This window comes from Mus caroli, chromosome 6 (genome assembly GCF_900094665.2).
Source record: "Mus caroli chromosome 6, CAROLI_EIJ_v1.1, whole genome shotgun sequence".
In the NCBI taxonomy this organism is placed as follows: Eukaryota; Metazoa; Chordata; class Mammalia; order Rodentia; family Muridae; genus Mus; species Mus caroli.
In genome coordinates this window covers 93,866,725-93,881,701 of record NC_034575.1, presented here as the reverse complement: position 1 = coordinate 93,881,701, position 14,977 = coordinate 93,866,725, and the positions used below count along the sequence as shown (strand labels likewise).

The 14,977-nt window shown below is 40.3% G+C and overlaps 1 protein-coding gene across 11 annotated transcripts in view; it reads right to left on the bottom strand.

Annotated features, from left to right (window-relative positions):
- Mitf (melanocyte inducing transcription factor) overlaps positions 1 to 14,977 on the bottom strand; it is a 206,603-nt gene that overhangs the window by 70,516 nt on the left and 121,110 nt on the right. For 7 of the 11 annotated variants that reach the window (XM_021164525.2, XM_029478303.1, XM_029478305.1 and 4 more), the window contains exon 2: positions 7,433 to 7,682. In XM_021164525.2, coding sequence (XP_021020184.1) covers positions 7,433 to 7,682 — 250 coding nt within the window. The remainder of the gene's footprint in view (positions 1 to 7,432; positions 7,683 to 14,977) is intronic. The other 4 variants (XM_029478308.1, XM_029478304.1, XM_029478309.1 and 1 more) reach the window with 1 other exon arrangement.

The following is a 14,977-nucleotide window of genomic DNA, read 5'->3' as shown; positions in this document are numbered from 1 at the left end:
GGATTTTAAGTGCTAGAGCAATGTCAAAAGTTCTGATACTGAAGGGAGGAGAAACAACAGCCACAACAGCAACAACAACAAAAATGGGACCATGACTTCAGGGGCAAATTCCTATGGGGAGTGAATNAAAACCATTTAGAACTGCACCAAGGCATCGCCGAACATAGAGANGGAAGAANCACCTGAATTGGAGTAGGCTGAGCCATTGAGACCCTTAGACTATAAAGATCCCAGCTCTAGATTTTCAGATGTTGCTGTAGGAAANTCCGTACTACTGCTTTTTCACTCATAATGACAACTCAGTCANTAAACCAAAAAGTATCACCATGGTCAGTGTGCTGAGACAGAATTCTTACATAGGAAGAACACAGTCAGTTCCTAGGTTGCATGTATCTTGGAGACTAGGGAAGGAAATTAAATTATTCAACAGAGAAGGCCCTGACTAATCCCCAGTGAAAATCATCAGCCTTCTGTTGAGCCCAAGAGATTCCGCTGTTATTTCTATCTGGCTTCTTACTTTACTTAAAAGCGCTGTTTCTGGTGGTCACTGAGACATGCTTGGACTTGGAGAGAGGGTATAGTAGAGAGCTTAGTATGTGGGCTTAACAATATGACCAGAGGTCAGATGCAATCTCCATATGCCTGGTTGCCTACCTAGGCAATCCTACAGATCCACAGGGTTGGTAAGAGAATAACCAACTGGAATTTCCTCATGTCACCTGTCACCTGTCACCNAATGTGGCTACAATCAGTTCCAGAAGCCAGTGAAGCCGTCTTGCCTTCCCTCCATGTCATCAAAGCAATTCCTACCAACGTTATAAACCATAGCCAGGAGGTCTGCAANGGACAAGTGCTATTGGCTCATATGTGGCCACATCACTTGAGGGGTTGAACATCTATCTCTTCTCTAGAAGCTTCTCTGGTTACTCAATCTAAGAAAGATACTTATAAGTAGCCAACTTCCTGGGCTCAAATCCTGCTAACACCTCAGCCTTTAATGACTTTACCAGGCGTATGTAAGTCCTCCATGCCTGTCTATGCATCTGTTGAATGGGGGTGGTAACAACAGCCTCACAGAACAGTGATGAGGGCAGCATCCTGTATCTGTGGTATTCAGTACCACAGCCCCATGCTAAACATGAGTGTGATTGTAATGAGGGTTCTGGGGGGGAAAAAGGCCCAGCCAGAATGCAGAAGCCATGTCTACAGGAATCCTGGCCAATGTTCTCGAAGTACAACTGGCAGGCAGCAGGAGATTCTGAGGACTCAGCAGCAATGTTGTTCACCCTTTCCTCATTAGTGAGCCCTGACACCTTTCAGGTGTTCTGCTGATTGTCCCTCCTTCTGCCTCACTTTNCCAAAACTTTAACAGACATAATAACANTGTTTTCCTAGCTGTATACTGAAGCTGTTGAGAGCAACAAATAACTGTGACATCTATGGGGTGTGTGTGTGTTCATGTGTACATATGTAGATNTCACATGTCATACCTGTTGTATGCATGGAGGCCAGAAGAGGATATCAGGAGTACTGCTCCAACGCTCTGCATTTTTCCTTCGAGAAACTAGACAATGAGAGACAACGGTCTCTCTCGGTGAACCTGGGGTGAAGCTAACAGTCATCAAGGCCAAGGATCACCCTGTCTCTGTCCTCCCATGAGTAAGAGTTAATGTCATATACAGTCACTCCCAGCTTTGTATGGATTTTCTTTGGTTTTAAACTTAGATCCACATGTTTGTACCTCAAGCACTCTCACCCCTGAGCCATCTCCTAACCCTGGAGTTTTGCTCTCTAAGAACCAATCTTGTTTCCCGTAATGGTATGAGGCTACCCTNGTTGAGGANGTATGATCTACAGACCTTATCACATTAAAGGGAAATCACATTGTAGAGTTCACTAAACTACCCCTTGGCTTGTACTTGCCCTCANCCTGAGTCCCATCCCTTAATACTTTCCCTACAATATTGCCCTTACCCCAACTAATAGGGATAAGTGATAAATGGAAGACGGAATCTTCCTTTGACACAATAACATGAGAAGTGGGGAGCTGGCACCTCCTCTCACACAAGACATCTGCAGGGACTCCAGGTGGGTCATGGAGACAAACTAAAGGCCTGTCTACTGTAAGATAAGCTGCTGTGCGGTTAACATATCCACCAGGTTAACATATCCAGCCAGCCCCAAACTGAAGAAACCAAAAAGAAATCTAAGATTCTAATCAAAGCCCTTGGCTCCATTAACCCCCAGTTACACTAAAAAACAAAAAACAAAACAAAACAAAAACTGGCCTAGAGGTCATAAAAGGAAAATCCCATTCCCACACCACCTCTTTTTGCTAACATCATCAGGTAAAAGTACAACTAGATGTTAAAGTCTCGATATTTTGAGAAATAATTAATTTATAAGGCTGGATATTTTGTTGTGGCTAGTAATGTAATTACTATTGTTGTGTAATGCTTACATAACAAATGTAAACAGGAAAGGCTTTGTCTAGCAAACACTGAATTGCTAATTACTCATCACAAAATCTGTGGAGACAGAGACTATGAGAACAGGGATATGAATTGTGCCTTTTAAGACAGCTCAGTGGAACACCTTCTTGGGCTAGCCCTGANATTAGCAACTTCCTATTCACAGGGGTTCCCAAGCAACATGGGACATGAATGACTCCCAGGTGGTGCCANNCAAGCTGGCACTTGCTTACAGCAGAACCATCAATTGGCTTTGTAGACATCGAGAGTCCCTACTCGGCCCAGAGAAGAGTAGGGGATTGTGACGTCTCAAGAGTAGACACAACATAGAGGAAATACNAAGGGTCATCTCTACATGCTCAGCACTGTGCTCCTATGAAAGACAACGGTGGCACTGGAAAGAGGAAATGGCAGAAAGGCCACTGTTCTACAGGAAGCAAGACAACATAGAAGCCATGGTTTCCTGATGGATTTTACCTCAGCTGTGGAAATCTTTTGGAAGATAACAAGTGCAGTCTCCAATTTCTAAAAATTACTCAAAAGGTCTTAAAAATCAGGGAAATTACCTTATAGGTAACAATGAACAAGTCTAAGACTCTCTAGGAAATAAAGTCCCTGTGGTGATGGGGAAGNTGGAGATGGGGTGGCAGTGGGAGAAGTTAGGGATACGGGGCAGGAGCTGTTTGTAGAAGAAAAAAGACTTCATGACGTGGCCTTGAAGACATATAGTTTTATGCAAAATCACAATGACCTCAATATTTATAAAACTCTCTGAAATGGAGGCTTATGTATGTCACACTGACTGGCAGGTTAAATGTATGAATATGGAGGATAACTCAAATGCAGCAGGCCATATCTTCTGGGGACAGCTATGAATCCTGACTCAGGAGACCAACGCAAGCTGACCTGAGAAAAGCCATGTCTTTCCTACCTTGAACATTCACTGTGATGAGATTCAGATTTCTCAATACCAGCTAAATAAATCAGGAACAAAAGTTAAGTGTCGAGTTGGAGATACACCTAATCTGTTCGCATACCCTGCACAATGCACTAGTCTATCGTCAGCACTCACAAGAGTTTCTGCTTAAACGTGCAGAGTATNGATGAGAGAACCACCTATAAATGCCCAGGTTAACAGTCTGCCACATGCAGGGTCCTGGAAAATGCATGCCTAGTTTTGATGAACTGAAAACATTATCTCTAATTGGTAAGCAATTTGCCCAATTCCTGAGATGATCTGGAAAAAAAAAGAAATATTGAAAATAAATTGCTTCAAAAGTCAATAATATACTAAAATAATAATTCAAAAGAATTCTTTTCCAGCAACACTTTTTTTTTCAAAACAGAGAAGAGCAAATTTAATATACAATAGAAAGAACAGCTGGCCTTTTGATCCTTAAATTAAAGGAAAGAAGGAAGAGAGTTGGAAGAAGGAGCTTACAAGTTTCCCAACAGAGACAGGAATATCAATTATAAACTACTCTAACGCTCCATACGGCCTGGGTCTATGGAAANGATGACAGGGGATTGAATTGAAGAATTCGACAGCTCACAGTAGCATCTGCTCCAATAGTCAATTACAGATAAATAGAGAAACCAGGGACAGGAGAGGCTCAGTGAGTGTATCAACACCAAGTCCATCTATTTGTGTGTGTGTGTGTGTGTGTGTGTGTGTGCTGCCATCTTGACTGCGATGCTTCTGTAGATGTGAGACCCACCATGGCTAAAAGACTGTCCCTGGTGACTGATTTTGTTTAGATCACGTTCAGCCTCAGTTCTTATGGTTCACCTGCTGGCAAATTCTACATATAGAAGAAAGCGAGCCATAAACAGTTCTTAGCAAAGTTTTGTATTCACTATTTGAAANATAGGATGTGCTCACAACTGTGAAAAAAAATCTATTATGTACCCCTAATGTCACTATTTACAGTAAAGGAGCCTCCTTGAGTTACCATCCTAAACTGTTATTGTTATTAACGGTTATTGTTATTAAGAAACCAAGTCAACACCTCACTAATGTGCAAATACCCACAATAAGCCCCAACACTCCATGCTATCCACTGTGAAAATCAATATACGGATTAAATGCACAAATTTATGAAATTAATATAGAATACCGAGGCTGTATCTCATGAATCCTGGCATGTTCTGGGGAAGAAATGATGGGAATTTCCACTCTAATATGAATTCCAATGAATCCAAAGTTTTCAGATGTCAACAATTTTTAAACATGCTTCAGAGAGTTCCGTTGTTTGAGTAAAATGCTGCCAGAGAAAGGGATTAACCTGAAACCACTGTCAAAATGAGTAGTTCAATCTACTGGCAGTGGGTTACTGGTGACAGGAGTATGTGTGTTTATAAAATCTAGGCTTTGGCCTTTCTTCCAGTGTGTTTGCAAAAACACACTGGAAAATGGAGAGACTGAGTGGGTATTCTCCACTTCTACAGCTGCCTGCCTTCAAGGAGAAGTGGGTATGCACTGGCCCTGCTACTTAAAACTATAAAAATGAAATCAATAATTTACTAAGGCTATACTGTCAGAAAAATGTGTTCAATGGAGTCTATCACATCATAATGCATACAATTAGCCTATATTTGCATCACTAATGTTTTAAAAATGTATAAAATGGTCCAAGATGAAACAAATCAGCTATTTCTCTATATCCATACTTCATGAAACTGTGTTCTATGATTTAAAAGTCACGTATGAGAAAAGGAAAGGAGAACGTGTAGGGTGTGTGTGTGTGTGTGTGTCTATGAAGCCCTTCTTCATTCAGTATTCCATACACTGGGCTTAAGAAACTATTTTTATAAAGTGTGAAGTCAGTCATTCTCAAGGAATCAACAATAGGAAATTCACCTGAACATTGAGGTTTGAATGTCTTACAATATTACCACTGATGAATGTGATCCCGTTTTATTTTGTTCTTTGGCTTAAATGTCCCTAAGGTTGTCTAAATAGCTATCAGCTCCCTATAGCCTGTTAGGCCAAAAGCCCTTCTCCTTATGAGACAAGGCTGGCTCGCTTATACAGCCCAAGGAGACATTTCTATTTAACACTCTCCACTTAAACAGAGGTAACAACTCTTGAGAGCACAATAAACAGATTTAACCGGTGGCTCTTTCGGCCAGCTCATGTCTTCTAGCTTTCGTAACTTATTTTTACTTTAACTTAGGGCATTTTTCTGGCACTCTTTAGTTGTGGGGAGACTGCAGTACAATCCAATGTTACCTGGATAAGCAGAGCATAAGGGAAAATACATAAAGTATTCAAATGTTTAATATAGATTTTAATTGTAATAAGGCTAGAAATTAACACTCTAAACATTCAGAAATTGTAAAAATTCTTGTATAATATTGAAATGATGTTTCCACACATTCATTTTGTGGTAAATTCTCCACCACCCCATGTAATTACTCTTACAGGAAAATCCATTTCAAGCAAATACACCTCAATACAGTTAAGCATAACCTTCAAAGTGAATGTAAGCCACTCTACTCAAATCCCCCGCACTGCCTCTAAAATTTGCTTTTTCAGTTAACAAACTTAAGATTATGGTTTATAAAACAGATATTCTTCTCTGCAACTTGTTATTATAAAAGTCACAGTGTTTAAATAAAGTATAAACAAAATGACCATGGCTCTTGCAAACAGAAAACAATAATTAAATCTGTTACAACTTAAATAGGGACAATTGGCTCTACCCAAGCAGAACAGGGAGATTTCATGTAGAGTTTATTCTACAGCCAAAAGTTTTTATTTGACAGGGGATGCGGAAGAATAAAAGAGTCATAATTGTGGCAATATTCAGAATTTTGGTCATATTAAAGTAAAACTTTATGCTGAACCAGTTGGGTCACTTTGCTTTAGCAGAATTTCAACTGGTTTCTCTATCAAAGAGTTCTACAATAGGATCTTTAAATTTTAAAATCTTTGTAAATAACTATGTGGTGCTTTAAAGTTAGTTTTTAAAGAATTCCTTTCCTCATGGAAAAGATCACAGACAGATCCTGACTGCTGCATACTGCTCCTGTTCACTTTAATAATAAACTTTAAGTAGGGAAGATGGAAGGATTTTTTTTTTCTGCACAAGGGTAAAAGCAAAGACCAACAATGAATTTGCAGCATGCAGAGCTCACATTGCTTAATGAACAGGAACACTTGGCTCTTCAGAATGGATCAATTAGGTGAATGNGTAAAAAGTAAATACAACATATGGAAGTTTCCCTACCTCTAGTCTTTTTTGAACCAGTCATATTTACAAATTGAAATGTTTATGAAACACGGCAACTCCCCATGTGGCATGTAGACAATGTAGGAGATAACGCTCTATGCTTTGACCTGCTACAACTTCCTCTGGTAATTAGGAAGCTATGTGTCTCTGCTAGAAGGATGTTAACAAGCTCCCGCAGTCTTCACCCTAGCAAGAAATCAAAGAGACCCAAAGCAGACAGCTCGCTTCAGTAAAGGGATTATGAAGTCTGGTTATTAAGGCACAGGCAGAACGCTTGACCACAGTTCTCTTTCTGAAGAGACTTTCTAAAACAATTAGCTTCTAGGGCCAGCAGGATTTGCTAACTGAAGAGCAAAGTTAAAGTGTGGCCTGGAATGCATTTAGGAAACTTACACATAAGTTTCTAGAAGAGGACTCTTTCAGGTAACTCTGAAATCATTTCCAAAAGAAAGAAAGAGAAATGTTCTTTGTTATAACAAACATCAGATCCCATTTGGGATTGGTCATGAAAATGTTGACTCTTTCCACTACTCACAGGCTGCCATAATATTTACAGTGAGCTTAAATACTTCTTTTAAAATACAAAGCCTTATAGGAACCACTGGAAGCGATGCTTATAAATAAAACTAATAGCAATGCAAGAAAAGACACAGTCCATTGAATGTGATACCTAGGGTGTGGAGAAGGGACAGGCTAGGTCCAAACACAAGGGCAACACTCACATACCTTAAGGACTTCCATCGGCACCTGGGTGGCAGAGGGAAGGGTGGTGGGCACGCTGACGTTTATGGCTGGTGTCTGACTCACGGCCACTCTCTGTTGCATGAACTGGGCTGCCTGCAGCTTCTGCTGCTGCTCCCTGCGCTCCTGCTCCTGCATCTGCTCACGCATGAGTTGCTGGCGTAGCAAGATGCGTGATGTCATAGTGGAGGAGCTTAACGGAGGCTTGGAGGCCCCAGAATGCTCTGCAGAACTGCTGTGGGGAAACCAGAAGGCACACAGCATTTAGTATCCTGATGAGACCCATCACCTGCATCGCGGGGGTATCCTAAATGCCACCAAACTAGGAGGTGAGTCTGCACAGATATAATCAAGGCACGGCATGGCACTCCATGTAATTGGAAATCAAGAGGTGACAGGATTCAAGTCATTAGGAGTAAAATTAAAATAAGTCAGGCTGATTGCATCTGGGGTTTTTTATCAAATCACTTATTTCTTTTCGATACTTTATGCCACACACGGTTAATCACCACTGAATATAATGCTGATATAACCAACAAATAGGAGCCATTGGTCTCAATGGCAAGCAACTCTCCACAGACAAAAACAAATTACTTGATTTGCTTTTTCTTTTTCTTTCTCTTTTTTTTTAAATAGCTCATTTGAAACAACCAATGAGTCCTACATGTTATCTAAATTCCTTGAAGATGTCTAATATGGCCGCTCGTAAGGAAACACTGTTACTGGAAAGGTTTGGAAGACAAGAGATGACCCAAATCATTAACATATGGACCAGATGTGGACACGGCATCCTCCCCTTGTCCAAAAAGACAAGGGGACAGAAGAGAAGCTGAAGTGACAGCCCAACTCTTCCTCCTGGTTCTCTTTGTGTGTTTTTCCTTTTGACTCATCTGAGCATGCCCATGGCATCAGGGTTCTGTCTATTCCCCATCAGGTCTACTTCTAAAGGCCAGGGACTCACTCTGTTCGCCATTATCTAATGGGCTTACATGGCAGTCAGTAGGTAAGAATAAAAGACTTCCTGTTTCCCTAGGTGTGGCTTTAGGTTGCTTATCCTGCCAACTCTGTGCTATGAACAAATAATAAACCTCTTTCTGCCTGGGTCTTCATACCTGGAAGAGCTGTATACAGCATTTTATCCACTTATAAAAGTGGCGGCATGTTCTTTAATATCTGCTGCACCACTCATCGAAAGCCTTCCCTCCTAAGGACTGATGCTATGAAGTTTAAATAAAGCAGTGCTTATAGCCCCCGTGTACAGTGAGCATCACCCCAATAGATGTTTATGCTTGCTTTTATTGCCATCTAGTATGAGAAGCAAACTTAATTATAATTATCAGATTTTTGTGCAAGCTTATGAAAAAGATATTAGCTTCTGGGAACAGAAAAAATGGACATTTGTGTCTATCANACTTCAGGGGAGGCATCAGAACTTATCCTTCCTCTTAACTGTAAACCCCAGTACCGTGTTTACCTTCCTACCAAAGACAGAAGTCCTAAGGCCCCTGGCCATCTCTGTGCACAGCCTGAGGACAAAAACACTTCACAAATGACCGGATGTGCTACAGGATAAGAGTCTGTGTCACACTCTCGTGTCATCCCCCAAGAGATCCTAGAAGTTTATTTATTTTTCATATAGAAAACTGGCTCAGTAAATTATAATAAATCACAAAAGTTAATACCATGTATCTACTAAAAACCCATAAAAATAAGACTATTGATATGAATAAAACTATAGAATAAAATCATGTTTTAATCAAAGTGGAAATATCTACGTAGTGTCCAATTTTTTAAAAACACATTCTTGACAAGAAATGCATAATTAAAATTCATTATTATTATTATGCTCTAATAAAATATATTGAAAGGCTAAAAATAAGTTATTTATTTTGTTTCAGAAACTTCCTTGACATGTAGTTGTCTAAAGAAATCAAAAGTGGAAAAATTCACATAGACAAAGGCTTTTAAAGATTTAAAAATGTCCTAAATCACCTATTTTAAAAAAAAATAATAACCATGGTTAATTAATAAAATATGAACTCATTAACACATTACATTATTTCCTTGAAAATGCGAAATGAACAACAAAGTAGCATACNTGTGCAGTAAGTATGAATCATAAAGTCAGATTCCAAAGTGGATTTACAGGCTGATTGGGGCTTATAAGCTCAGCATGTATGTGGAAATCCACAAAGCACCTAGCAGGGAATGATGTATGGGGCAAACACACTTGCCTGAGTGGGGATGAACTTAGGAAAACCAATTTTCTTTCAGCTTTTCTCCTTTAAGCTATAATAACGCCAAAGTCTTTTTTTCCAGTGGCAATATATACAATAGACACTAACTAAAGAAAATGACAGGTGGTCAACCTCACCACTAGGCTATAAGAAAGGAGACTAGAGCTCTTAGACACTACTTTAACTAGAGGAAGAGACCACGGCACCCCTGAGTGTCTTCCGTAGCCCCCAAACCTAAAGCATCCTCCTGTTTCTTCTGTCTTCCCCGGCATTGCCTACAGACAGACAGACAGACAGACAGGGAACACTGACCATGTAACATATATANTTCGCTTATTATCTTAACATTGTAGACTCATTCACACACTCAAAATGTTCCCTAGCCATTGCTCTGTTAGCCTAAAACCACCTATTCACTAGCACAGAATCTGCTAAAATGAGCATCTAAAGAAAATGTATTTCCCATTTTAGAGTAGGTCTTCAAAGCTCAAATGTACTTTCCTAAACCGAGAAAGATTGGGGGTGGCTATTTAAAAATAAATAAGTGGTCTTACTATTCAGAGCCTGTCAGGTCCCAACATTCTCGGAGAGAATGATCCTTTTGATAAAAACAAGAGCAAACCTTTGTGCAGGAGCAAAAGGAGCTGTGGCATAATCGTGCTAATTAACTGCACAAGACGCGTCACTGGCTGCACTACCAGGGGGAAAATCCTTTCAATTAATAGTAAAGCATCCTGGAGACAAATTAAAATGACTAGTTAGCAAGCTCACTAAGGCTTCATGCTTCAACCACAATAACAACATCATTTAAAGTATCTTCTATAATAGTCTTATCCGGAAAAAAATAATACTGACCTATACAATAGAACGGAACAAACACAGGGAAACCACATGAAAGAAACAATAGCAAGCATATTTCATATGTATATAAACAGAACAAAGCTCAGCTAATTGACAGCTGAATAAAGGTTTCTAAAGGGGATATAGAGCAACAGAACTCTGTGTGCGCGCACACACACACACACACACACACACACACACACACACACACACACACACACACGCGCGCGCTCTCTCTCTCTCTCTCTCTCTCTCTCTCTCTCTCAGCTATTTCCACATTGTGAGACATGACTACCAGATTCTTAGCCTGGCTCACCATCTTTTGAGTGTCCACTTCTCTTAGAAGTAACTGAATCTGTAATTATCTCCTCAAAGAGGAGACAAAAGTACCAGTTTGTGAAAGACTGGGTAAGAGTTAGTAAAGAATGGAAGTTCATGTAAGGGATATTCCAAGGGGCCAGAATGACTGCTTTTAAAAACAAGGACTTACTGACCACGCCACTAGTGACACACATGGAGATGTCCAGTGTGTCTGATTTTAATTGCTGACTAAGCTCATCCTTGGACCCATGAACCTGAGCTCTAGCTAGTTAATCCTAATTCCGTGAGTATGATTCCTTTTAACCTGATTATGTGAAGTTCATTGATTCAACAAATAGCTGTTGCTAGGTGCTGGGACACCTAGCTCTCAACCCCATGGTGAAAGCCCTGGCCAGATTAATTCTTCCCAGATGCCTCATGATGTCAATTATCTGGACCGCTAGCTTCTGATCGAGTGCTACATGGAAAGGTGCACCCCTCTCCCTCAGAAAGATAAACCCACAGGCATGGCCACAAGTGTGCTGACACCTCCCTGACCCTGCAGCTGAACACATTCCCTGAGTGTGGGGCTTGCTCCATACTAGTCAAGGAGGGNCACACAGTGGACTCGAGTTCTCCTTCAGCCACTGTTGAGGAATGTGAGCTTCAATGAGCCATTTAGCCTCCCTGAGTGTTCCCCAAAACTACCCCTAGACACTGTGGGGACAGAGTGAGTAAATGTTAAATTGTTCGATGCAGCAGTTGAAATACAGGATACTGGCAAGGTGTGGACCCTCCATGTGGTCTCAGTTCCCACCCCTTTTGATGAATTTACATTTTTAGCTTTCAAAGCCTCCTCTATGATGGTAAAGGGCTACTGGACAGGGTTCTNTCTTACAGGGCATATTCCTAANTCCAAATAGTTTATTCCTTTAGCTTTACTGACCAGTTAAAAATATCAGTAACTTGCAGGGCAGTGGTGGTACACATCTTTAATCCCAGCACTTGGGATTAAAGAGACAGGCGGATTTCTGAGTTCAAGGCCAGCCTGGTCTACAGAGTGAGTTCTAGGACAGCCATAGCTTCACAGAGAAACCCTCTCTTGAAACACACACACACACACACACACACACACACATATAGATAGATATAGAGATAGAGATGATAGAGATAGAGAAAGAGAAAGAGACAGAGAGAGAGATATACATATACATATACATATACATATACATATACATATACATATACATATACATATACATATACATATACATATACATATACATATACAGCACTTGTTTTCCCGGTGTCCCAAGGGCATCACACTATGTGTACTCTTTTGAGAATGTGATGTACTGTCAGCTGAATTATGGTTCTGTTGACTTTCAATCTAGTTGTTTTTGAGCTTACTGTTGCCTGGTATCTGGTGGTCCAACTTGGAGAATATAGAGAGTATTGAATGCTGTCTCTACTCTCTACCTACCAACTGGGCTTTTGGTATTGGTTAAATAAAATAGTCANGTTTGAATTCCATATGGCTGAGGGTTCTTAATTTGTAAAGTTTTCTTCCTTATGTGCAAATGAAAATCATAAATCTCCAAAGCCAGTTTGGATTCCAGATTGTCCCAAATGTCTAATAGTACCATGAGCTAAGTTATGCAAATAGAAAGTAAAAATGAGATCAATGTATATATTTGCATAACTTAGCTCATTTAGTATGTTATTACAGTGGCATAGTCATGTAATTGACAAAGTATGGCTATGCTGACAAGATTTACTTTAAAGTGATGAAGAAGGATAAAAAACGATACTTAGAGACCTTTACGATTAACACAGAAATGATGCTGTCCCAGGCACTTCAACACCAGACTGGGCTGAGGTTGGGATCTTCACTGCTTCACAAGTGTTTCTCATTTCTATGTCTTTCAAGTGGGACTGCCAGTCTCTTGTTAACAAGACACCACATACCCTAACCTGCCCTCCCAAGCACTTCCCACTTAATCTTCTATTCATTATTCTTTATCCCTTCATAAAACTATATTCTATTTCCCCTTCTTTGGAAGATTCACCATCCCTGATATCTTATTATCTACCTCATCTCTGTGGATGCTATAAATGATACACAATTTAAAGCCTAAATGCTAACATCTAGAAGTAAGAGGAAACNTACAATGTTTGCTGGGTAACCTCACTAAGGGTGATTGCTCTATCCACTTATGTGCAAATTGTATAATTTCATTTTACTTGACAGTACCAGGACTGGGCTACATTTTTTTGAGTCATTGGCAAAAGGAGTCCCACAGATGCCTCCCCAAACCAACACTATAGGCTATTGCCAATCTGATCAGTTACACTTCACAACCTGACAGTAAGACCCTATTGCCAAAGCAGCATATATTCCTGTCATCACGTATGGAGAGGTTGAGCTAGTAATGAGCTGGAAGCCTTACCCTGACTGAGTAGCATTAGTGGTCCAGGGCAGTGTTATATATGCTACCAGAGAAGATAAATAACCATCACCCTCAGTCAGCTACAAACCCTGTGAGCTAGAGCAGAGATCTGTCTATAAAGCAGACCACTGGAACAAGAGTGCACCATGTTATCAGAGTAGCCAGCCACTTTTAAAATTGGATTTAAGGCCTACTTCATGAGATAAAACTCCTATATGACACTACTGAGTGGAGGCCAAAGGTTTTAGATATCTTCAAACAGAGTTAGAGATGATTGTAAGCTACCTGGCTTGTATTCTAGAAACTCAGGTCTTCTGCAAGAACATTCTTAACCTTGAAGTCACCTCTTATCATCATCAATTCTTGCTCACTATGTCCCATATGGATTCTCATTCACACATAGCTATAAGCAAGAACTTTTTAGCCAGGCAGTGATGGTGCATACCTTTAATCCCAGCTCTTATGAGGCAGAGATAGGAGGACCTTCATGAGTTTGAAGCCAACCTGGCCTACAGAGCGAGTTCTAGAATAGCCAAGGCTACACCAAGAGACCCTGTCTTGAAGAAAACAAAAAAAAACAAAAAAGAAGAACTCTTTAAAGGCATAAAGTTATTCTATAGCTACTGACACAATTCCCCAGTTATTAAGCATGTTGTCTCTTGTCTAGATAACATTGTACTAACTTAACAAATATTTAAAAGCTTCAGGTTACAATAGTTAATAATCACTGCATGCTTAGAATATATCCACCAAGACCCAAAGTTTATAACACCAGATTGAAATCCAGATAGGCACATTATCATATAAGAACTGGTGAATGGGCCGAGCGGTGGTGGCTCACGCCTTTAATCCCAGCACTTGGGAGGCAGAGACAGGCAGATTTCTGAGTTCGAGGCCAGTCTGGTTTACAGAGTGAGTTCCAGGACAACCAGGGCTATACAGAGAAACCCTGTCTCAAAAAACCAAAAACCAAAAACAAAAAAACAAACAAACAAAAAAGAATTGGTGAATGGGTATACCTGATGCAGTAGAGAGGCAGCCATGCAAGTAGCAGTCAAGGCTTACTGTGTCCACCTGTTAAGTATGACCCACTTAGCATCCTGTGCCACCAATTAGACCNTGCAAAGCCAACATCCCTTACTTTTAGCTCATGAATGCACAAGGCAGGCCTAGCTAATCAGCCTATCTGTCCTCTGTCAACAGGGTCAGAAAGGAACCTACAGTGGTACAGTGGGTTCCATTTTTGACTAGAACTGAAACGGTAAGATAACTCTCCTTGACAACCAGAAATCTGGCAGGAAGCAAACACTGAGTTTCGTGCATCTATCTCAGACTAGAAACAAGAATGTGAAGTACAAAACAGTAGCAAGGGCTGCAGGAACCAAAGAACAAAAGGGAGAGCACTGTGTCCAGACAGCACTAAAGGGATCAAGCCATTCCTGAAGTGTGCGTAACTCTGGACTACCCCTAAACATTGGTTCAAAAAGGCTGATCTATCTCTACTCTAGCTCAAACTTGTTTTGATATGTCTTAGAATTCCACAACTGGGAAATAAGAATATCACATACCAAAATTTAACTAGATTCAAATCTATACAATAACTCACTGATCGTCTGTCCAGTTAGAATAGGCATTCAGAACAGAAGCTGTGAAGCTTCACATTAAGTTTTACAGCTTCAGTATAGAATATATTTTATGCACTT